The sequence below is a fragment of the Prinia subflava genome (genome assembly GCF_021018805.1).
Source record: "Prinia subflava isolate CZ2003 ecotype Zambia chromosome W unlocalized genomic scaffold, Cam_Psub_1.2 scaffold_37_NEW, whole genome shotgun sequence".
Taxonomy (NCBI): Eukaryota; Metazoa; Chordata; class Aves; order Passeriformes; family Cisticolidae; genus Prinia; species Prinia subflava.
This window is the reverse complement of record NW_026960612.1, coordinates 2,281,172-2,307,174: the sequence shown is the minus strand read 5'-3', so window position 1 is coordinate 2,307,174 and position 26,003 is coordinate 2,281,172. Positions and strand designations below refer to the sequence as shown.

The window sequence follows — 26,003 nt, the reverse complement described above, 5'->3', positions numbered from 1 at the left end:
TTTACCTACCTCTCCATGAAGCCAGCCAGAAAATATTTGCATTTGAATGGGAAAACCCTAGATCTGGACCTAAAACTCAGCTCACATGGTGCGTATTACTGCAGGGGTATAAGAACTGTCCTACCCTATTTGGGGTGCAAAGGATTTGGAGTCCTGGGAACCTCCTCCAGGAGAAGGACAGCTCCTCCAGTATGTGGATGACCTCTTAATAGCCACCCAGACTCAGGAAACATGCGTGGCCTGGACGGTAAGCCTCCTAAACTTTCTGTGCCTGCAAGGGTATCGAGTATCCCAAAAGAAGGCTCAGATGGTAAAGCAGACAGTTATTTACCTGGGCTATGAAGTAAGAGCTGGACAAAGAACCTTGGGACAAGATCGCAAGGAGGCAATATGCCAGACCCCAAAGCCTCAGACAGTGAAAGAACTGAGAACCTTTCTAGGCATGACAGGGTGGTGCAGACTGTGGATTTATAATTATGGATTGCTTGTTAAACCTCTGTATGCCTTGATCACGGAAGGGAGCAGAGATCTTCAATGGACAAAAGAAGCAACTCGAGCCTTCGACCAGCTAAAGAAGGCCCTCATGTCAGCACCAGCCTTGGGACTTCCAGACGTGAGTAAGCCGTTCTTTTTGCTTTCTCACGAGAAGCAAGGAATCGCTTTAGGAATACTAGCACAAAATCTGGGCCCGTACCGAAGGGCAGTTGCCTACCTCTTCAAACAGCTGGATACGGCAGCTAAGGGGTGGCCAGGGTGTCTCAGAGCCGTTGCAGCAGTAGCAGTGAACATCCAAGAGGCACGCAAGTTCACCCTGGGCCAGAAGATGACTCTGCTAGTGTCCCACACAGTGTCTACAGTCCTGGAAGCAAAAGGGGGCATTGGCTCTCCCCACAGAGATTCCTGAAGTACCAAGCTATACTGGTAGAACAAGATGATGTTGAGATTGTGGTGACTAACATTGTGAACCCAGCTTCCTTCCTCAGCGGGAATATGGGAGAACCAGTGATCCATGATTGCCTGGAGACAATCGAAGCCACCTACTCCAGTCACCCGGATCTGAAGGATACCCCGCTTAAGAATGCCGAGACCTGGTTTACTGATGGGAGCAGCTATGTCATCAGTGGAAAGAGGCATGCTGGGTATGCAGTTACCACAAGCAGAGAGGTAATAGAGTCTGGACCATTACCAACAAATACCTCTGTGCAGTGGGCTGAAATAATCGCCTTAATTCGAGCCTTAGAGCTGGCGAAAGGAAAAGAAATTAATCTCTATACAGATTCCAGATAAGGATTTGGAGTAGTTCATGCACATGGAGCCATTTGGAAGGAAAGAGGACTGTTGAACTCACAAGGGAAGAATATTAAACATGCCCAAGAAATACTGAGACTATTGGATGCAGTACAATTACCTGAAAAGGTAGCCATCATGCACATTAAAGCGCACCAAAAAGTGAGCTCTGAATTGGAGGAAGGGAATATGCTGGCAGATAGGGAGGCAAAAGAAGCAGCAAAAGGTGAGATACCTGATGAGACAATTGAGGCAGCATTGATTCCAGATGGAAAAATTTCTATTGAGGGTAAGCCAATATACAATAAAAAGGATAAGAAACTTATTAAGGTAGAAAAGGCAAGTTATAACCAGGAGGGATGGGCTGTAACAGAAGAAGGGAAACTTGTAGTACCCTCTTATTTGTTGTGGTCATTAGTACAGAGGGAACATGAGAAAACACACTGGGGAATAGATGCCCTGTATAACCATTTGAAAGAAAGAATTATGGCTAGGAAATTGCAGGGCACAGTGATACAAGTAAGTCATCAGTGTAGCCTTTGCCTCCGAACTAACCCTAAAAACACCCCAAAGCCTAAAGTGGGACAAATTGGGAAAGGTTGTGGACCTGGGCAACAATGGCAAATTCATTTTACAGAACTGCCCAGGAAGGGAGGGTATCGTTACCTATTGGTGCTAACTGATACCTTTTCAGGATGGCCAGAAGCCTTTCCTGCCAGGACAGCTAAGGCCCGAGAAGTGACCAAAGCACTGTTGCAAGAAATAATACCACGATTTGGAGTTCCAGCCACCATATCCTCAGATAGGGGGCCACAGTTTATTTCAAAAATTGTACAGCAAATAAGTCACCACCTGGGAATAGACTGGGAATTGCATACCCCATACCACCCTCAATCTAGTGGGCAAGTAGAGAAAATGAACCATTTGATTAAAAAACAAATTGTGAGATTGGGGCAAGAAGCAAATTTGCCCTGGCCCCAGGCTCTCCCATTGGCATTATTGCAAATTCGGACAAAACCAAGGGCAAAGGAGAAACTAAGCCCTTTTGAAATATTGTATGGGAGGCCATATGCAGTTCAAGAGGGGACAACACCCATTCAAGTAGGGGAAGAAACCCTACATAGATATATGGTGGCCCTAAATAAACAACTTAGAGAAACTGAGAGATATGTGGCTGGAGCTCAAAACAGGGAATTAGATGGGCCAGTACATGATGTACAACCTGGGGATTATGTGTGCATTAAGTCTTTTGCAGAAAAGACCTTGGATCCGCAGTGGGAAGGACCAGTCCAGGTGCTCCTCACTACCTTCACTGCAATCAAGATCAAAGAACAGAAGGCCTGGATCCATCACTCCCAAGTAACGAAAGCCCCAGAGGGTGGAAGGTCACACCAGGCGATAACGAACTGAAGCTGAAGCTCACTCGGGACCACAAATAAATGGACTAATAATTATTATGGACATTATGTGGAAAGTTTATAACTATTGTAGTAATTACCTTAGCTATAACAACAGTCAACGCAATACCACGTAGGTATAATGTGACTGGGATATATCAGTGCCAAGGAAGAGCTTATGACCCTTACTCTCGTAAGGCTTTAAACAAGATGCTAAAAGTCACGAATGCAAGCTTGTGGGAAGGAAGAAATGTTTGGGGACGTAAATATGCATTCGTACAGGATGAATTCCATGAGGCTTACCACCCACCCATGAGACCCGTCCGGATTAGTCCTGAATGCTGTGACAAATGCTTGAGTAATTGTCCTGAGTTTAGACTCAAAATAGAGGGGTGTGCGATAAGAGGGTATGATATTGACTTTAACATCACCCAGGTATGTACTGAGCTCCATAAGGACCAGACCAAGATTACTCCACCAGTGCCAAGAAAGGCTGTGATCACCCAGATGCCAGCTATTCCAGAAGTAGAGGAACAAATAACTCCTGTAGTTACCAGAACTGGGCCATATGCTATTAAGAAGACAGGAGTTCAGAAGCTGATAGTTAACCCAAAGTGGTCTTTGAAACAAGTAGAAATGGGAGTACAGGTAAATGCTTCTCACGTTCGGCCAGAATGTGCCCCATTTCTCAGGAACTCCTTTATGGACTGGACCACTTGGCTCCAAAAAAGTATGCCTCCTAATTTAAGAGTAAGAGGGATCTCACTGGGTTGCTAGGGGCAGGACTGGGAGTGCTGAACACAATAGATTCAGAAGTGCTGATGAATAAATTAACCTCAGTAGGGAGCGATTTAGTCAAACTACAACAACCTTTGCAATCCTCTCTACTAGCACTAGGTAACAATCATTGGAAATTGACCCAAATATTACCAGAATGGGAAAATATAGAGGAGCGAGATCATGAGGCAATAATTAATGCGCTAGGCACAGCTAGTGAAAACATCTCGCTGGCTCTAGGGTGCACTCAAGCACAACTGTGGATGCAATCAGTAGCTGCTGCAGTTATCAGAGAAGGTGGAAAGGGAACATTCCCTGCTGAAATTCGCAAGATTGTTTGGGACAATGCCTCTGATAAGGAGAGGGAACTTCAGTCTTGGTGGATGTTGGTCAATTTCACCTATAACCCTGTGACTGGTATGGTGACAGCCTTTGTTTGAACTATACACAATGCCTCAGTGGACCTAATACATCCCATAGTCCCCTTAGGATTAAACCATGAAGGAACAGTATTGTACCCTTCTGAGCACAGGATGTGGGCAGGAGAAATTGAAGGAAAATGGCAAACTGTTAATCTAGAGCCCTGTACTGTGAGGAGACAACTAGGATACATATGTGAAGGGACATTAGAAGGTGACAAAGACACTTGTTTGGATACGGACCAAAGTATTTGTCACTTTGAAACGCATCCAGGCAAACAGACAACTTCGCTTGTGTATATGGGACAAGGTTGTGTCTGTCTTAGGACTGCATGCCCCATCATAAGGATAGACAACCAAATTATAGAGGAGACTCAATTCAATTTGTGTGTTTGCAATTTTGTTAGAATTAAAGGATGTGATTTTTCCTATCGGGCACCTGTAATATCACATCAATATATAAAGGCCAACCTAGCCACCGTGCAGGAGATACTGCCTGTGCCCATAGGAATGAATTTGACTTTAGTTGATCAATTGATGAAACATCACAAATTGAGAGAAATCTTAAAAGAAATTAGAGATGGAGGGAAAAAGACATAAATTAAAATACATCATGACACTGAGACCATCAAAGGGGTTTTTAAAAGGCTTGAGGAACATTTGTCTCATCATTGGTGGGATGTGCTTTTTGGATGGTCCCCAACAGCAACTGGTATACTGAATGCCTTAGTCCACCCTATAATTGTGTTGCTTACTTTAGTCAGCATAAGTTTAGTATTATCTGTTGTAATACTTGTTTGGAATTGGAGGATGCTACAACGAGTGGCAGCTTTAACATCACTATCAAAGGGGTATGGCTTGGTCTTGAGAGACACCAGCCGTACGGCTTGGATAGATGAAGACGATGCTGTACACTGAGTAAAAGAATTTACTCATTTCAAAGAAGAAGTGGGGAAATGAGACACTAATTTTGAAGCTTTGAGAAAAGCTAAGGTTACAGTTAACAACAGATGTTGCTGATTTAGCTGAAATGAATAGATAAGCTTTGCTGAAATCAGTTAAAAGTTAGAGGATGGTTAAAAGAAACCGGATTTAAGATAAGCTACCCCGGATCTAAAAACTCATTGCTTGTCAAACAGAGAAACTAATCAATACAACACCAGACCTCCTGTTTTCAGAAACCCACTGAAATAGTCCTGGAAAACAGGAAACAGGGAGTTCTACCAGCCATCAATCACATCTGCATTGAAAAGGTTGAAAGTTTAGAATGAGGAAGACTCATTTTACTTCCTCCTTTTGGTGACCACTCCTCACAAAAGGACCACCGACCCATTTCAGGGAACAAACTACGCATGCTTAATAGCCTTTTTGTCAATTAGCATACGAAGCGGAGAAGAGGAAGTGACAGGGGTATGAATATACATTTGTATTTTGTGTATTCAACATTTTTGTAAATAAAAGGCTTTGTAATTACCTGTGATCTTTGCAGTGCGCATTAGGGAGCTATTCCATGCGCTGTCGCAATAAACATACACTTTCTAACTTTAACTGTTAGAGAGTCTTTTGTCCGTCACAGTTGGATATTGATATTAGATCGATATTCATATTTTAATAAATCAATACCTCTGCCTGAAAGCCCCGTTAATTTTCTAAATTAGAATAATTTGGAGGGAAGGGATTTGAATCCTCCATCTCTAGGGAGGTCCTGCCCCTCCCTAGCAGATACCTGTCTTTCAAACCAAGACAAATAGTTACCACATTTAATTTTTGATAAAAAGTTGATAAAAAAAGCAAGAGTACATTATTTCAGACTCCTCAAATGAAACTAACAGAGTTTCAAGTCTTCCAATGCTCATAAAACCATCATCTGAACATAGAAACTTATGTGTCATCGATGACATGTAAATAGATAAAATTAGATAAACAGAAACTCCTGACAACTTATCTTCATAATGCCAACATACTGTTGTTTTTAAAATGTGCTCATTCAGCTACTTACTGCATTCACCTTCACTTAGTGGAAGCATTTAAATGTAGGGAAGTTCAGCAGCCACTGCACTGATCTGTAGCTGGTGTACCAGGTGTTCACACATTTTGCAGGAATCACTTCCAGAACACAGACATTGCGCATCAAGGCAATCACAGTTTAACAGCTAAAATCCTTTTTCTCATTAAAAACTTTGTTTGCAATATCTTTTGAAGAAGAAGCAATGCTTTTTTTCTAGCAAGCACACCCACAATACAAAGTCTATCTAGCATTAAAATCAATGATAAAACTGTGCAAGAGCCACAGTTCCAAAAATTTACATATTTTCCTTAAAATGATACACTGTACATAGAACTTTATAGCAATGGACAACTTTTTTTCCCTCTAATATATATAGAAATGATCGATGAACAACCTGTAATCTGCATTCTAGCAGAAAAAGGAGGAAATGGAGGAAAAGGGGGTAATTCAGTAATTTATGTCAGAGGATTCTGTAATTTAAGAATAAAAAAATATGCTGTGACAATCACACACCATGCAGTTGCCAAGTGTTTTGAACACTAGAGATACCACATTGTTCTGGACAAAATTAATGCCTACTTCCACCCCTCAGGCAGAGTTCTTTATCCATAAGAATTTAAAATTCTGAAATTGCTAAGGAAACATGGCCAAGATAAAAAAAATTATGCAGTCAGATTTGGAATACTAGATACAGAAACATGTAATAATCAAGAGGCAAGTTAACACATCACTGTAAAGTTTAATTTAACTGAAGAAGGCTCAAGAACCAATTGATTCTTTGTCAAGATGCTGCCAACATCAGAATAGGAAGGAGCTTATACAAACAGTCCTGTTTTCCCACAAGAATTCTTGCAGCAGCTTTTCATGGACACTTACAGCTAGGCAGTAAGAAAACATTTCTACCAGTTTGAACTTAATCCTCAAACTCACTATTTCCACAAACAAACTAGCAGATTTCTAGTTTACACTTCATTTTTCAATACAGACTAATTACAAGCTCATTTTAAGACCTTCTTCTAAGTAATTAAAGAAGTGAGCAGCTTTTTAGAATAAGGGAACTAAAAGAAGGTTTTTTGGGCAAGAGACATGTAAGACTGCCAACAAGGCAAACAAGCCAAAGGCAACACGTGGACAAAGGAAATAAAATACAAGCACTAAGAGAAGCTACAACCAAGGTGACATAAAACACCACCACTAAGGGAGCCTGATGAGATGCCAGAGATGTGCTCCAGTCAAACACAGAAAAGAAGCAATAAAACTTCCAGCATTCATGTGTGCATGTGGAATAGAGCAAAAGTCTGTAGTGTGACTTCCCATTCCCTTTTAGTACCTTCCTGAAGCGCCAGCTCTGGTGACTGTGATGGTGATGGTGAAGATGGTGGCTTTGAAGACAGGCTTGGAACAGGTGACCTTACTGATGACATCACAGCAGAGGAAGCAGATGTTCCAACTCCAGGCTTGGTAAATGGAACATTCTGACTCACTGAGTGCATGGGCTGCGAAGAACCAATGCCACCTGAAAACAACAGCAGAAAGCAGGAACCCTTTGCATGGACTTGCACAGACAATTACACAACACAAGTAATCACATTTGATTCCACAGTAAGTACAAAAACCAATACAGTACTTCAAAGAGAGATGCCTGCAAACAAGTATCTATGGAAAGATTAGTTGTTTTAAAAAATTCAGTACCTATAGTGCTAAAACTCCATTATAATGAACAAATTGCTCTGACAACAGCAAAAACAAAAAGAAAGCACAATACAGTAAGAGCAACACTAAGCTGAAGCTTCTTTTGATACATCCCCACAACACTGTGGTTTTACAAGTTACTCTTCCCAGATAAGTGGACTGTAGTCCACCTGAAATAGGCCCCCTCAAGATTCCTCCCACGGGAGGAAACCTTGTGCAGTAGATGAGTATTATGCCTTCCTTGCAGTGCTGGCACTTTGCAATCTAGGTATTCAGTTACGAGACTCATATTCCAAGCAATCTGTTTCAATCAACCCAGAGTATTCCACAAAACTTCTGATGTGTTTTAGACATCTGGACTAGATATAATCTGCTTTAAAAAAAGATTAATGCTTTGAGAGATTTGACATAGTCCAGCTGAAACTCCTATCAGACAAGGACAACATTAGTTAGCTCTCAACTAAGGGTTGCTCTTTGCTTATACATTGAGTAAATCTGTATTATGATTCTTTCTAAAAATACCCCAATTGACCAAGCTCTTAGAAAGAAGAGAAAGGAAATGTTTTTACCAAAAGTACTCAGTAAACAAACACAGAAATTAAGCAAGAACAAAATTCTCCATTTGTAGAGTACTTGTTTAAGTTACAGGATTTGCTAGAGGATGCAGAGGTATTAACTTTGCATCTTGTGATACATATAGTTGAGTAGTTCATACAGTCCCTGACTTGAATAATGGAGGTGATATCTCAAATAACTTTATGGGCAAGCTGAGGTTTCCTTTAGAGGGTGAAGAAGAAGAGGCGGCTTAAAATGATCCTTCTGTTTTTATTATTTACAGTCAAAGTTAACAGCACACATCTTTACTATCTCAAGGGAACTTCTATATATTTTGCAATTTTAAAATCTGATGTTGAGCATACACACAGCTTTTTTGCAAGTCTTATCAAAATGATGTCTTTTTCCAATGAACACATAGAGCATTCTTTTATTGCAATGGACTTGCTATAACCTCTGCTTGTACACACTGTCTTGCAGATTCCCCATGGGAGCTTCAGAACCTGTCAGCAGGAATACTCTTATTGCAGTAGCTTCCTCAAGCAAGATATGCAAGATGACAAGGGAAGTTCTTTGCCACATTCATGTGCTCACCAGCAGGAAGTTGTTTGTAGAGTGATGGCATTTTCCACATTCCAAGTCAATTTAGCGATGCTGGCAGCATCAAGCACTGCTGTAGAGAGTGCTAAGTGCTGTAATGTTAGTGTCACGTGCTCAAAGCCAAAACAAATTTACACCTGAATTAGCTGAAGATGTAATACCTTCCTGCCATGTACTAAAATCTATTCTTAAGCAAAGGTTATCCAACTACCTTCAAAATTATGTGAATCCTTTAAATACATTCTAAAAACATGTTTCTAAACTCTGAGAAATAAAATGTATTTTTTTCTTTGTACAAAAATCCAACCTACAAAATTAAATGTTAAACTTTATATGGTGATTCCATAAAGGTTTTAAATGCTGTAAGCAACCAAAACCAAAGGAAACACTTGAACAAAATAAACATTTAAAACCACACTGTTGGTAAAAATCATCACATGAAACAATCTGTTGTCGCAAGTGCCTTTCAGAACACGGTCCCGCCCTGCCCAGGCTAGCTCAGGCACCGCGGCAAGCAGCAGGTACAGCTGGCAAGCAGCGCAAGCCAAGCCGATCCAGTGGGTCTTGGTTCCGACGAAATGTCGAGGGCACAGGTGGCAAGAGGCAGACAACGGCGGAGAATAAAGGGAGGAGCCGGCCGAGTAAATCCAAGGGGGTTTATTTGAAGGGTCAGGCGGAGCCTCCCCACCGGCCAAGAACTTGCTCTGACTGAACTGCTTTTGGCTTTTTGGGACCCCCCCCCCCCCCCCCTTTTTATTGGGGGGCGGTACAGAGGGTGGTGAGGAGGATACAACCAATTGGGTTCAATACAGAAGGGGCTAGGAAGGTGACTGACACAAACGAGGACCACACACAAGGGAGAGGAAGGGTTTTTCCCCGAACCTTGCCTATCACTTGAAGCCCCTGATAGAACTTTCTAGCTCTGAGGCAGGACTCTGAGGTGACAGGCAGGCTCCAGGGAGGAGGGGGGAAAGGATTGACACCTAACAGTTACTGAGGGAGTTATAGGGGCAACTATCAGGAAGGCAAAATGGGGGGTACAAGGAACAAACCATCTTACAAAGAACTTAGAAAAACTTATAAAATATAAAGAACTCGTTAACACACCACTACAATCTGTGGTGAGAGGAATTACACTATCACATTATTTTTCCTCTGGCCAATGAGAAGACTGCATTCTGTCATTTAAGTATCATTTTAGGATTGCTTATTGTAACTCAAGACAAAGCTGGACTGGACACCAGTTTAGAGCACAAATTTGCCATCAACTTATCAAGGACAAACACAGTGAGGCCAAATAATATTCCCATCAACTGATGTCATGGGAAGTCAAGAGTTTTGTCAAGCTGTGATAAATATAAACCCCATTGTCTCTCAGTGACAGTATTTTCTGGTTTTCACATTCAACTCCTCACCTTCAATGTATACTGAAGTTTTCCCTTCATGCCTCTCAACCATGAACACCTCTTGCATTAACAATGATCAGGCATAAGGATCTACAGCTAAAAGGCATGTGATGGAAAGAATCTGTAGCATTGGGAAAATTAGCATTGTAATTCATCATTTTTCCCTATACATCATCACAAAGTTGTCATTTAATTTTTAACTGGAGACCTACAGGTCATAGTTAGAAAGTATCACCACAGCATCTCCTCAAAATTTCAGAAGAGATACGAGAATTATCCTTCTTGAGTTGCTTCAACTGTGATCTTGATTTCCTGCCTTCACGACTCCACACACCCCCTGCCCCCAACACAACACAGTTTCTAAGGAGAGAGGTACTACCTCCCTGCAGCTTGTTTTCCAACAGCATCCTTTGCCCCTGACTTTCAGTACTGGCTGCAGTCCTTCCCCTTTTTTCAACCACACCTATATTAGCAGATTTACAGGATTATAGCCTACATTCCTATGGAACTGGGGCAGCAAGGACTTTACATCCTGATCTGACATAAGGGGAAGTATGCGCGTGAGATAATGAAATTAAAGTGTCTCCTGCTCAAGCAGACTGTCCATACCAGGATGCAAAGAAACCCATGCCATATACCCACAGAAGGATATCCTTCAGCTCCCTCTCCTCATGGAGGAGTCTGGTAAAATTCAGGCATCCTGGCTGACATCCATGCTAACTTCAAAAGCACCAAGAATAATGAAAGTGCTCTGATTTCAGCTGAAATAAACTGGAAAAACGTTAAAGAAAGCTACTGACCTAGAAAGACAAAAAGCCTAAATAATACAAGGTATGCCATTTACATAGCATAACACTCTTGGACAGATTATTACCAACACTGTTCTGCTGAAATACAGATTTTAAAGATAGCAGAGGTTGATCTTGCAGGGTTAAACTAGTTTAAGCCTCCAAAGAGAAAAATCTTGAATTAGAGATATTTATATTCTACTTTATTTATACTTCCTAAAGCAAAGAAAATTATTCTCCCTGGGTATTATTTGTCAAGAGCAGTTAACTACCAGCAAAAAAAAAATCCCCTCAAAATAAATTTAGTTTCTTCTAGTGAAATCTCACCAAGCCTGCTGAAAATACTTCAGTTATTTCAGAAAGGGGCTGCTAAAGTTTCAGGAAAAGACTTTCTTGCAGTTCTATGCCCTTAGTACATGACCTACAGAAATTCAGAGGTTTGATCTTAGTAAATTGAACATGCTGGAGGCTTTGCAAGGCTACACATAAAATGGGATTTTTAAAGAAACTAATTTCAGTCCAGTGGTGACAACTTTTTTGATTCAAGTAAAAAAAAATTCAAAAATCAAACAACAACTGAAAAACTCTTGCCAAAGTTTCCTGAGTAAGTCCTGTTTGAACACATAGATTTTATTAACACATCATTCTTCTACGTAAAGGTTTCATTTTCATCACAGAGAGCTTTCAGTGCTGACTGTACAAAACTCCTTTGGAAAAATACATGAAAACTAGCATCCTGACTGACAGACTGTCTGCAATTTGTTTATTTATAATTCAGAGATTGTAAGGGCATCTTTTACAACACAGGAGCAACTACAGCAAACTTACTGGCACACTGACAAACAGGAGGATATTGTATCCAAGTTTCTTTACACAACAGTCATAAAAAGCACACTTATGAATTTCAGTAAATCTTTTTTTTCCTAGTAGTTTAGCTAAAAACTATGCACAAAACAGATGGCAACTGTTTCCCATCACTGCTTCTTCCTGAAGAAAGCAGGGAGGATGAAATATTCAGAAAGTTTCTTTCCAACAGATCATTCACTATTTCTTTATGCTCCTTGTGTATTGTATTCAGACACTTTCCAAGGATATACAAGAACTGGCAAATAATTTAAAAAATCTAACTCCTTTTCTTAAAGGCTGAAAATAAATAGAATACTATATATAAAATGAATCCATCTGATAACAGTAAGACTGCCCTGGGAAATTTAGAAAGCATCACAGCATCTCAAAACCAAACCAGTTATGCCAGGATCAAACAATTAGTATAATTACTTCACAATTTATTATTATGCATTTATTTGCAATTATTTATGTAAGTATTTTACTATCCAGGTATTGTAGCAATTGGATTTTAATATATTTTAGCCAAAGATGTTGAATTCTAGATTAAAAGAGATCAGATATCATTGGAAGCAGTTTCTTTAGCCCCAGACATCAAAAATGGTTGTGTTCAAGGTTCAATAATAAAACTGTTCAGCTCTTCCTTCAGCCTTCCTATAAGTTATGTTTATCTGCTTTTCTTAGTCAGCAAATATGGAATCATTTGTGTGCTGAGGTTGAACCAGAATTCAGGGTAAACAGAAAAATTATTTTGCAGATAATTCACTTCCAGAAACCTGACCACTGTGCAATGAAGGACAAGGCATGCTTCTATCAGCAGCTTTACAAGCCCAGAAAGAGTCTGCATGTGGTTTAACTACTGAGGCCTACAGTCTGCCAAACCAACCAAGGACTGCATTATTACCCAAGCACAAGAGAAACAGTGGATCAGTGTTCATTTTCATATCTGCAAAGTGAGTATCCATGACATAGCATTATCACAGCCAATTCCATCATTAGTTCTTTGAAATTGAGGTGTGATATTACTAGTTTTTCTTGAGGCCTTATACTAACTCAGTCACTCCCTTAAGAGCAGCATTGAATGGTTCAAAAATAAAATTACTGCTCATATTACTCCTCACTGCCTAGTCAGCTCCACTGTTCCACCTTTAAAACAGCTGCTCATTACAAAAAAAAATTCCTATGAACAAATAATTTCAAGACACCACTACAAGAAATAAAATTAACAAGCATTGGAATTAAATGCTTCTGTAAATAAAACAGTCACAGTTTGAACCAGCAGTAAGTAGTTTTCCTATGCCTACTGCATATTGTGCTATTCTGGAAAGACACCTGCATTCTGTCAAGTCCAGCTGCAGATTCTGCACTCAACAGAGTCAACTTTTTCAGCCAGTCCTTGAAAGAATACATTTTTACGCACAACCATGAAATGCCAGTAACTTCAGGAGCTTTTCAAGGAGCTCCCTATTTACATTTTTAAATGGTATTTTGTTTCATGGTTTGAAAATACTGGAGAAAATTACCCAGAGCACTCATCAGCACAGAATTCAAATCTACTAGTATTAAAAGTAATAATAACTGAGGTGAGGATGACACTATATCCTAGTCGGGGGGGGGGGGGCAGCAGGAGAGGGGGAGCCAATATTGAAACTAAATTCAAACTGTGGATTGAATGAGCTTCATTTAAGCTTAACTGCTTTTCCCAAAAAAAGCTTTTCCAAAGCCATATTCTTTCCTAAGTCCTTGGTCCGAGAAAATCTCAGATACAAGGACTCCTAAAACAGCATAATCTGAAATACCTAGCATTAAAAAGGAAACCTACAGTTATGTAACAACTGTCTTTAGTAGAGAAAGCAAGATGTAGTCTGGCACTGCTTACAAGTCAAAACTGCATGAAGTCAGAAAATTCCCAGTTCAGAAAGAAAATCAGCATCTTCCTGCACAGACTATTACTCTCTCTTCTCTGCAGAGCAAGGTATTTCATTGTGAAGGTGCTCCCACATCTCCTATCTCTTCCATGCTTCCTTCCTTCCTTCTGAGTACCCATGAACTGGTACTCAGAAGCTGAATGAACTAATGAGGATTGACTGTACTTGTCCTCATCTGGCACCTCCACAAACTTTATAGCTACATCCATACTAAAACCATCAAGTTGTTGCTTGCAAAAATCAGCTACAACTTCCTAACTCTTTCAAATGCTTATCAAAAATATTAATTAAAAAGACCCCCACTGACTTGAAATCCATGTAGGGTTCCACTTTTTTTCCTGAACTCTGTGACAAAATGCACGTGTTTATTTATTGGCGATTGATGAGAGAAGGGAAGACTCGGTGATCAGAATTCGATTTTACTCAGGTTTCCCAAAAGCTTATATACTATTTCAAACAGGTTTATAATTTCTACTACAATAATCAGGTTAAAAATCACACAGAAAACTCATGCATTTTACAACAATTCTTTGCTTGCAGAAGTTGATTCAATCTTCTCTCTTCCCGTAAGCAGGTGTAATCCCATCGCCTGTAATTTTCACAGTTCTGTTTGTTCTTGCCATGGCATCTTGGTTATCAAACCAACTATGTTAATCGAGTCTGTTTGACTCTCTGTCTTGTGTATTCCCACATTTATTAAGATCTAATTATTACAATTATTACAGAGATATCTCTGCCTGAATTACGGTGCACACAAGACCATATGCCAAAGTCAATTGTGGGATTGCATTTTATGGAAATGGTTTGCTCTAGCTCACCCCTGGAAAATGTATGGTTTATCCCAAGTCTGTATCCTCCCTGCAGTATCCTGTATCTGTAACCTCATTGGCTGGAGAATGTTACCGCGCCCCTTTGAACTTCTGTGATAAGAATGCTAAGGCAGAAGGCTCTGCCCTCTTTGCCCCTCTACCCCTGGAGGCCTCCGGACGCTCCCCTCTCCTCTCCCCCCTTCCCCCTCCCCTCTTCCCTTCCCTTCCCCTCTCCCTCAGTGAATAAACCCTCACCTCATCAGCACCCCACCGGCGTCTGAAGTCTCTTTGCCTGCCAGCACGGGAACACCCTCGACCCCATAAGTACCCCGGGGGTCTCCGGGGGCACTCCCCGGGGACCCCCCATAAATTTAAACTACAACAGTCAATAGTATGTATTTTATCTAACAGTAAATATGAAGTAGAGAGAGAGAATAAAATAAAAAGAGAGGAGAGGAGAGGAGAGGAGAGGAGAGGAGAGGAGAGGAGAGGAGAGGAGAGGAGAGGAGAGGAGAGGAGAGGAGAGGAGAGGAGAGGAGAGGAGAGGAGAGGAGAGGAGAGGAGAGGAGAGGAGAGGAGAGGAGAGGAGAGGAGAGGAGAGGAGAGGAGAGGAGAGGAGAGGAGAGGAGAGGAGAGGGAAAGGGAATGACAAGTGACAGACTAAGACCCATCATGAGACAAGGGTTAGACAAGAAAAATACTTCAAATCCTGCTGGCACTGCCAGGCTGAGAATGAAACATGCTCCCACATCATTGGAAACTGCCCAATTGTGCAGGATACAAGAATTAAAAGGCACAATTACATATGTGAAATGTTATCAAAGCAAGCAAAAAAGCAAGATTGGACAGTATTTCAGGAACCACATATAAGAGATGACAGCAATGAGTCATACAAACCAGACTTAATTTTTGTGAAGGAAATGCAAGCATTCATGGCGGATGTGATTGTGTGATACAAGCGTACTGATACATCCTTAGAAGAGGCCACTGTAGAAAAAGTGAAGAAATACCAACATCATCACAAACACATTCAGGAACTCACAATGTGGCAGACGCCCTATTTGTGAGCCTTCCCTGCAGAGTGCAGGGGAAATGGTACCATAGAAACCATGAACTTCTGAGGGCCCTGGGTCACTCCAAGTCAAGGCAGGAGAACAGCCCAGGCCCTGGCCTCAGAGCGCTCCACACTTCTGTAGATATTGTATGTGTGTTTGAGAGTAAAGAATGTGCTGTTGCATCACCTTAGCATCAATAAAGTTTCAGTGAATACCATGGGCGTTGGGCAGCCACAAGCCAGCTGACACCAGGCGGGACAGCACGTAGGGATGACAGTGGAATCATATCATGAGGTGTCTCATACCATCCCAAAAGGGACAAAACTTAACGTGGAAAAGCAATATGTACAAATTATATGTGTTGGATAAATAAAAAGATATCACCATCTGGGGATCCAGATGGTGTCCTGTTAGTCCTCTTCTTCTGGTCTTCTTAGTGGTGGGTGTCCCACACAACAGAGCTCAATGGGTTAATTATGTTCAGGTGTACATGGGAACTCCAAGCACTTCCCCTTGGATGCAGGGTGGGGAGTTTTACACGGTCTTTTAAAACCCTGTGGATCATGCCCACTCCTTTGGAAATTGAGTATGGGGGCACTTTAGGGGTCTTTGATGGTTTTGGCCTCTTCTAAGGCACAAAGCTGCCTCTCATGTCAGCACACTTGAGCCAGTTATGCCCCATCAGAAAGGATGAACACCCTCAGGCCTAAGTGTGACAGTTGTGTAAGGAAGAACAATTGGCATAATAAAAAGTACCAGCCTGCCTCCACAGCACCTGCTTCTCACCTGGCTCAAAACCCAGCTTGTAGCCTCTGATGGTGGGTGTGCACCCTCCCTGTCTTGTGTGGATTGAAGGGTTCCTCACCACACCCCCTAAAGCTCTCCTCCTGCTCCACAGAAAAGTGTGCAAAGCTGGTCTCAGCAAAGCACCCTGCTGCCTCCACAAATGGCTGATTGTTTTGAGTCATTACCATTAACATTTCAGTCTCTCACAGTGTCACTAAGGCAAAATTTGAAAAAACAACAACCATGACTTGGAAAAATTCTCTAGCCAGAAAAGAAAAAAATATCTTTATGACTAACAGACATATTTCAGAAATTACACATTCCTTCAGAACTGCATGAAAAAGCTCCCTTCTGAGGCCACTCACATGAAAATCACACAAATAAACTAAAACTGACCCCTAAATAGTGTACTTTTCTGTATCTCTCAATAGAACAAATAGCTGCTATTGTGAGGACTGTGGTAACCAAATTAGAAAAGCTACAAGAATGAGTGACAGAACTCAAAATTACATTACAGAATTGCACACAGTGAACAAGAACAAGCCAACAAGAGCACACGATTACTTATGTTTCCCAGACAAATCTGGAAGTTCACTATCTTTGAAGTAACACCATACCTGTATTTATTTGGTTGTTTACTTTAGCAACCGATCCAGTGAGATTCCTGCCGAGGTTGTCTTGCACAGACTGAGCAGATGAAACAGCTGATAACGTATTATATCCCACGGGAACATGCTGTTGAAGGGAATGAAGTACTGATGTACTCTGGCTAGAAAACGGATTTGTCTCTTTGAACTGTCCAACAGCAGGTAGACTCTGAGAGGTAAATGTCTGCCCATACACACCACCAGCAGCCACGGGAGGATAGGAAACATTAGGATACATGGCACCAGAAACCACGGGCATGGCGTAGTGATCAGAATTAAGGGGAAATCCCTGAGATGCAACTGAAGAGCTGACAGAAGTGCTGAAGTGATTATCAAATGCTGAATATGACTGCTGAGCACTCACATGCAAGTAGGATGCAAACGATACTGCTCCTTGAACAGGTCTGTCACTGGACCCCCCTGAATGAGGAGGAGTGTTGTTGTACAATTGCTGTGATTCCTGTGCATTCAACATGTTGCTACCCACAGACATCATAACATTTTGTGCTGGTGCTGAATAGTAACCAGGGTAGTAACTGGCTCTATACTGATTATCCAGATGTGAAGCAGCAGCTTTATTGGGCACTTGGGAATAGTGTCCTAAAGGTGCACTGTAGTTTGGAAGATGTGAGCCATAGCCAGAGGGGAACTGCATCTGACTCTGCATAGGACCTGAAATGAAGAGAAAACATCACACGTATTAAAGGGGTAGCTGCTAGTAGTGCCAACGGATTCTGCACTTGAACCAACAAACAATTGCTTTCTTCTTCTTTTCTGTCACTATTTTTGAGTTTGATTCCCATCAGCAGAGAGAGAATAAACCAAGTATAACACATGCAAATACAGTATTTGAAGTAATTTGCAAACACAAAGAAGTAGCAGAAAAATGGATTGCTTCCATTCTTGAAAGAAGTTTCCATGTCAAGATTGTTTGCCTCTTGTTTTTATTTTGAATATTTTTAAGAGTTTATAGGCGGTTAATACTTAAAAAATAGTGAGCAACAATAAGCACCAAACTGGTATTTCTAAGTGTTTGAACAGAAGAGTTTGCCTTACAGAAACTGCCTGAAAATGGAAACTGAAAAGCTGCAGTCAAATCAATATGTCAATACATAACAATACAGATATTCTTTTTTACAAGCCTTCAATATAGTGATCAAGATAGAGTTGCAGGGCAGTTATATTTGTCTTCTATGTTCTTATGTATTATGCTTTCACGAAAACTGACGTTTTTATGAAACTACAGAGTATTTGACAAGGCACATCATTTTCATTTACTACCTGATACTTACATCAGGTGTAAGAGATGTTGGTATCTGAGAAACTGACCTCTGGTATCACTGCAATTGGCTCTGCAACATTAGAGGTTAATTACATACTGACCCAGCAAGGGTCAAACAAGTGCTTGCCTGCTAGAGACCAAATGTTAACTATGTCCAAACTGATTTTCTCAGTGTGAAAAAGGCATATTGTGTGTGTGGCTCTACGCAGATATTTACTATATGTAATATGCTAGGTAGAAAAGTTATGCAATATTAACATTTTAAATAATATAGTAAATGTAGTTTTTAACATTGAATCTAAGTAAGAATTGTGTGTAAGGTATTGTCCTTAGCTCAAGAGCAAAGAGAAGATAACCCGGAGGTTTCTACACAGAGAGAACAATTACAACAAGCCAGACTAAAACCCCTTTTTGGATGTTTCAGAGAGAAAGATGCATATCTCCTCGAATCCACAGAAACCACCCTGGTCAAGCCAGACCATGCATATCTCCTTGAATCCACAAAGCTACCTGGTTAAGCCAGACTCCAGGACGCCAGGGGTTTTGCAAAAGGCTCTTGGCAAACGGGCTTTTCTTAGATAAAGTATGCATAATCATTAAAGTTTGTCCTCAAAAATAGAGAGGCTTCTCCCTAACGGGGCCCTTCTCCTTCGCAGCCTTTGTCTGGGAGGGAGAGGGGACGGTAGTCCCGGGCTACCTTTTTTGCTCTTACTGTCTCATTATTTGTCCTGTCTCTGAAAAGCTTTTTAAACTTTTATTATTGTATTAATATTTTTGTAGCCAATTTTTATTCTTTATTAAATTTTCATAAATTTCAAAAAGCGAGTGATTGGTGTTTATCACACTCAGCCAACCGCTCAATGGGAAATCTCAAAGTTCTTCCTCATGTCCTACTCCTTAGCCCTGTTTTTATTTTTAGTGAACCACAGATACTTTTGTGTGGATGACTTGCTTTCTTAAAATTCCCACACCCTATTGCTTACATTGTGCAGAATGACTATGGTGTTATTTCCCACTCCTTGGTCAATAAAAACACAAACACAGCACTGACCCACTCACAAATTAATTGGCAGCTGAGGTAATAATGAATAGTTGATTCCCCTGCTTATATTTACAACGGTTACAAAACTTAAGCATTACTTCTCATCTTGAAATTCTGAAAAATCACTGTTCTCCAAGGAACCTCTAGATGTCCTATGATTAACTTGCAAGGCAATTTTAACAACAAATTTGTTAACAAACCCCTAAAAGCAAGGAATATATTTCCCAAAATGGCTTTCTGGTAAAATTAAATGCCCTTTTATAACTGACATGAAGTTGAGCAGAAGAGAAAGGAGCTAAAATCTTCCAGTATCTAGCTCTTGTTTAAAAATACACACTATTAATAGAGATTAAATTACCAATACAAGATATCAGTTTCTACATGATAGAATGTAGAGCCTGTTTTATTCACATTTTTAAGCAGAAACATCTATAAACACATATGAAAACCTCACTGAGACAACATTCGAAAAATTATATTGATTTCAAGCTGCAGGTCCTTTGAAAGCATGTTTTACAATTACAGATTAAAGATTATTCCCATTATCTGAAGTGAGTTTTCTGTCCATTTGATTACAAAGAATAAGAGTAGAAAGTAATTTTTGTACTGCAATTAGTAGCTGAAGCTATTAATGGTGACTAGATAACTAGACAGTTTTCAACACTGGAAATCAGAATACATCTTCAGTGCTATTTCAAAATCTGGTTAGTTGCACAATCTGTCCTGATGTCTCAGGTACTACCATCCTTCCAAAACACCTGACAAATATCTCAAAAAAAAAAAAAAAAAATCCATGAAGCTGAAAACCTCAGCTGCACACAGCAGGTGTATCTCCAAAACATCATCTCTATAACAAAAGCAGTGAACCTCTCCTTCTACGAACAAATTAATACCATATAAAGTATACAATTATATAAAATTACAATGTGGAATTCCACAGACATTAACAGGTGAACCCTCAAAATCTTAATGCTTTTTAAGGGAGGGGGGAGCCACCACACAAAGAACTCTAAACTCCCACAAAAAAACCCAGCAGCAGTGCTATGGCTATACCACCATGTGAATTAGTAAAGTTTTGCTTGCTAATGTCATGTTTGGTTTTTATGTCCATGCATTCCCTCAGCAGCATAATTGAGCCATCTGCCACATACCCTACCTACATGGAGTCTATGGATGCTACTCCAACAAACTTGGTTTCTATCCAAAACCACCTGTGATCTTTCTGAAACTTCTAACACCCCTTTACCCATCCCCAGAGAAGACTCCCACAGCCTCCTCACACGTCCTTTACCTCATAGGCAGGGGACAGCACCACTGCCCTCTGTTTACTGCTGGCAAACAAACCAGCAGATCAAGGCAATGCTGAGCTCTCACTACAGTTCAGTCACAGAATTGGTGTCTCTTCATTCACACAGCTTCCCCTTTTCACAAAACATTCAGAGGTTTCCCATCTTTCACATCTCTGTTCTCTTTGTTAAATTGACTGAAACTATCCCAAGTCTGAGGAGGGATGAAAAACAAGGCTAAACTACATAATAATGAAAATTTGGCTTCCAAAACGCCAGTAGAAATACCATTGGCAGCTTTACAAACCAGCTGTAGATAGCATCAGACAAAACTCCTCTAAAGAGCCATGGGAATTCAATACAATTATCCTCTCCATGCTGCATTTTAATACATTAAATTGTTAGTGCTGAAGTCCTCCATCACTACTGAAGAAATACATCATCCTTCAGTACTGTTTTAACAAGAACCATTTTGTTATGCTGAAATTAGGAAATAGGTCATTTGCCACTTAGATACAAGGCCACTTGTAAGACTACAAAAAAAGCTTCCCAAACTTGTAAGAGAGAAGGAAGAAAATAGAACACAAGAAGTTACTTTTAAAAACCCAACAAAACAATCACGCCTAAATTTAACAAAAACTGAAGTCTCCAAGGATCTCAAATGGACTTGGTCATTGAATCAGGCAAAACTCACTAATAACAAACCTGAACATCCTTTTTAATACCATCATATGTACAACAGACTGCTTGCTTTCTGCAAAAAGCACTCTCATCAGATGGCAGCAACTGCATAGTTTTACCTGCAAAATTCACATTTTATCAAATTAAAACACAGAGCAGTCTACAGGAAAGGATACATCAGTGTTTTCTTTCAGCAAATACAGAAACAGCTCAATTCACTTCAGGATCTTACATTTAAACTCCACTCCAATGACATAAAATTAAATTTCAAAAGCAGCAACAATCCTCTATATGAAATTTAGTATTTATTATATAGTACAGAAATTTCCACTAGTCTTTTTCTATTGCTATTCCCCTCTACTTCCTCTCCTATTTCCATTAAAAAACCCCAAACCCTCAAATCCTGTGTTGTAACTTCAGGAGATTAGTACTCAGACAACAGATAGACCAATAAAAAAAATGTTGGAATGCTATTGCTAAATGTCACAAAATGAAAAATTCTGGGTTATTGACTATAGTCATCAAAGACATCTAAAGGAACACAAAAACCAAAGTTATGCAATAAACATTTAAGACTGTTAATGAACAGTGTATACATTTCTCAGAATTCAAGAGAGTGTTTTGCAGAAAATATATGGTCTATGCCCTAGTTTTACACAAGTTGTTTTACCAATATTAGCAGCAACATGGAGTTAATTAAGTAAAACAACATACAGTAAAGATGGCTCTTTAAAATTATTAAGCTAAGAACACAAAGAGAAGATAGGATGACGGTTTCAATTTGTTCCTGTAAAACACTTCCAGGTTATTCATGCTGTATCAGCTGTAGCCTGATAATGGCACATTTTTTGACTAAAAGCCATGTAAATTGGCATTTTCTGAACAATTTTTACAAACCCCAGCATCACAATACCGGTTTGGACACAACTGAGGCACCAGCATCTCCTTAAAACCTACTATTTAACTACCTTCATTTTCTTCGGTGACTGCCTCAACACCTACTTTATAGACATTTAAGTGCTTAGCACTTAACTACCCCTTTGGACACGAGAAAAATTCACAATTCTCAAGTAATAAAAACTGTAGGTCCCTACCCCGCACAAAAAACACACCTGTGCAGAAAATAGCCTGACTACAAAAGATTTAACAGTATGAGCTAGAACTCAGCAAATAAGAGGCCAAATTTAGATACTAACCAATATTACACGGAGGAGATGATTATACAGGGATTTTGAAGAGTTAATGTGGTGTGTCAATAAAGAACTGATTTTACAGCACACCAATTTAAAAATGTGGAAGTGTACACTCATTACTTTCATTCATACTACAGTAAGTCTCACTATCTCTCTACCTGAAATGGGAGTCAATATTTTGTGACTTTAAACTATTCTGCCTTTGTTTTTCAGTGACCCATATTTCACTGGTCCAATGCTGTCTGTTCAACTCAAATCCCAAGATCCAGTTGTATGAACGCCTACTCACCCACTATTTTAAGTTCATACACAGCCACAAAGTGAGTACTCTCGCCCCTAATACGCGACTTTCTACCCATTCTCACGCACGACAGCCACCATCGAGGCCTGGAGGTGCCTCGGCCTCCAGAGCCTTCCTGAGACGGCACAAAACAGGCGCCACAGCACCGGGCAGATCCAGATCCGCGAGGAGAGAAAGGTGCGGATACCACCCCCCTTCGCCCCTTTAGCCAAGCTGGAGAGGCTGAACCTTCTCAAATTGTTTCCGCTCGTACCCGCGGGGACCCGCAGCTTCCTCGAGCAGCTCCAGCAGGTCTGGTTGCCTTTCAGCCAGAGGGTTTCTCTGCCGGATCCACCGGATCCACCGGGCCCACTCCCTCCCCCCGGGAGGAAGGAAGAGCACGCAAGCCCCCGCCACTCACAGGGAGCAGCGCGGCTCGGTTCGTCCTGGGGACTCCACGGGCGGCCTTTCCCCGCCCGGGCTCCGCGCAGGTCCCTCACCGTTCTGGCAGCGCGGCACGCCGCTCGCAGGGGCCGCGGCCTCCAGGGAGCCTCCGGGCCCGCCCGGTGAAAACGCAGCGGCGGCGGGCCGCAGCGGCCGCCCGGCGGGCGCAGACATGGCTCCTCGCAGCGCTTCTTCACTGCATCCCGCTCCCGCCTGCTCCTCTCCTCCTTCTCCTCCGCCGCCCCGATCCGTAGCCGGGCGCCGAGCAAGGGCCGGGAGCCGCGGGAGGGCCCGAGCGCCGCCGCCTGCAGCGCCCCCCGGCAACGGTTCCGCCGTGAGGCCGCGCCCCGCCCGGCACTGCCCGGCCCGGCCCGGCCGCGGGGGTGGGCCCAGCAGGCAGGACGGGCCGAGCAGGGAGGACAGGTCACGCAGCGCGGCCCGGACTCGCATCCCGCGAGAGCTTCACCTCACCGGGTCCCGGTGCGACGGGCAGGAACCGCCCAGCCCGCTTAGTCTGTGTGTGGCGGGGCCTTATGCCTTATCTGTGACTCTGTGGGCAGGCTGGGGCAGGGTGAGGAGAGGCTCGACGGATGTGATCCTCCCCCACTACTCTGCCTTAGTGAGGCGCGTCTGGAGTGCTGTGTTCAGTTCTGGGCTCCTCAGCACAGGAGAGACATAGAGCTCCCGGAGCAGGTCCAGTGGAGGGCAACAAAGGTGATTGAGGGACTGAAGCATCACTTATCAGGAATGGCTGGGTGAGCTAGGCTTGTTAAACCTGGAGAAGAGGCAGCTGAGAGGGGATTTCATCAATATATATCTAAATACATATCTATATAGTATATAAATACCCAAAGTGGGGGTGCCAAGAGGATGGAGCCAGGCTCTTCTCCGTGGTGCCAAACAATAGGACACAAGGCAACTGGCAGAAACCGATGCACAGTTCCACCTGAACATGAGGAAGAACCTTACAGTGACTGTGCACTGGAACAGATTGCTCTGAGAGGTTGTGGGGTTCTGTCTCACTTGACTATCAGGAAATACTCAAGAACCATCTGGATGCAATCCTGTGCCATGTGCTCTAGGATGACCCTGCTTGAGCAGGGAGGTTGGACCAGATGAGCCACTGTGGTCCCTTTTAATCTGACTGATTCTGTGAGGCTGCTCCATGTCCCTGCCTCAGGGCACAGACATGCACATATACAGTACATACACTTGTCATTATTTTGCCTGAGACATTTTTTTCTGTATAGATAATATGTGGATGCATGGCTGGAAAAGCAGGGACATGTGCACTGAAAGCAGGGTCTCTATTTGGGGTTGGAGATGGAGCAAATGCAGATACAACCAGTGTGGTTAAAACATACGTTCTCCTCTTTATTCCCGAAATGGCTGGTTTTATACAGTGCAAAATAATTTACAGTTGCAGGTCCATTCTTATTGGCATTCAGCGTGAACAAGTATGTAAACTATTTCAGTTTAAGGCAGCTACCGTATCTTCACTCTAATTGCCCTATACAGTCTATGCCCACACCTTAACCTAATTTCTAACTGCGCCACAAAGCTTATCTACTTCTATGCAGGCCAAAATCTGAGGCCTAGCAGGCCCAAATCTGAGGCCCAGTTTGGGATAGCTCAAATCTCATTCCACAGCACATTGTGCCCACGATCTCTAAGAAATTCGGTTACAGGTGCACAATCCTGCTCTTAGCCTAAAGGATGAGTAGAAGCTGAAACGTCCTTGAACTGTTTTTTAGATGGGATAAGGATGAAGTAAAGTTTGGAGCAATAGCCATAACAGGATGCTAGACAGGATGCGTTGACCATAAGTTGGGGAAGATTTGCAGCATTTAGTCTCGTGGACAGAGCTTCTAAGCCAATTATATATACTGCAAGGATGCGTGAACACTGTGGTTTAACCAGTGATGTTCAGAGTTAGGTGCATGATATGCTTAGCACAGTATAAGTGTACGTCAAATAGCTGAATAAACAAGCAAGATTTTTAACTCATATTGAGTGCTGCCTTGACTCTGGCTGATCTCCGGCAACATTTCTGGTGCCCGAAGCCCTCAGACGGGGAAATGGGAACTCTCAAATCTGCAGATAATTGAAAGAGGCAGACGGAGAGCGGGGATCAGAGCGAGAATGTGTCTCAACAAGGGAGATAGCAGGATTTCTGACTACGAGCTCAAGTCAGACCCGCATAGAGGTAAGACTGCAAACCCTGAATGATGGAGTGGGAGGCGGCCCTCAGTCTGTTGAAATGTATCCTTGCCAAGCAAGGGATGAACACCGAGGAGAGACAGCTCAAAGAGCTTTTAAAATGGGCTAAAGACCATGGATATATGAAAGACATATCACTAATCTTTAGCCCTGAAGAATGGAGGGAGGTGGGCGATGCCCTATGGGAGAAGACGATTGAAGGCAGTAAATCAGCTAAAGAGCTGGGAGCTTATGGCGCAGTATAATCAACACATTGCTACTGATGAAAGAGAAATGCAACGTCACTCTGGCAGCTACAGAGGCACTACACCCTCCAGCCACACCCACCTCGGTCCCTGAAGCAGCAACTTCTCGGATCGGAAGATTTTTTTGAACTGATCATATGCGGCTGATAAGAGGACTGCAGCAGCAGCCAAAAAGCTCTGCTGTTGACGTGGCGAAAGGGGAAGCAGCTGCCAAAAGGGAAACAGCTGCCAAGCCAGCAGATGTTTTCACTCAGCGAGACACAGTTCCCGAACCTGTGCCAAGTCATGATGTATCAGAGCAGAGCGAAGTGGCTCGCCGACCACGAGCTT

The 26,003-nt window shown here is 41.9% G+C and overlaps 1 protein-coding gene across 6 annotated transcripts in view; it reads right to left on the bottom strand.

The window, feature by feature from the left end:
* The window catches only part of LOC134565186 (protein transport protein Sec24B-like), a 65,877-nt gene extending 42,047 nt beyond the window's left edge, over positions 1-23,830 (bottom strand). For 2 of the 6 annotated variants that reach the window (XR_010083803.1, XM_063424649.1), the window contains exons 1-3: positions 23,265-23,829; positions 16,971-17,672; positions 7,219-7,404 (exon numbers count right to left, since the gene is read on the bottom strand). Coding sequence is in view for 5 of the 6 variants with exons in the window: in XM_063424649.1 (XP_063280719.1) it covers positions 7,219-7,404; positions 16,971-17,672; positions 23,265-23,658 (1,282 nt within the window). In the remaining variant the exon portion in view is untranslated. Of the gene's footprint in view, positions 1-7,218; positions 7,405-16,970; positions 17,673-23,264 lie in introns of all 6 variants that reach the window. The other 4 variants (XM_063424651.1, XM_063424650.1, XM_063424652.1 and 1 more) reach the window with 4 other exon arrangements.
* Positions 23,831-26,003: the final 2,173 nt, after the last annotated feature.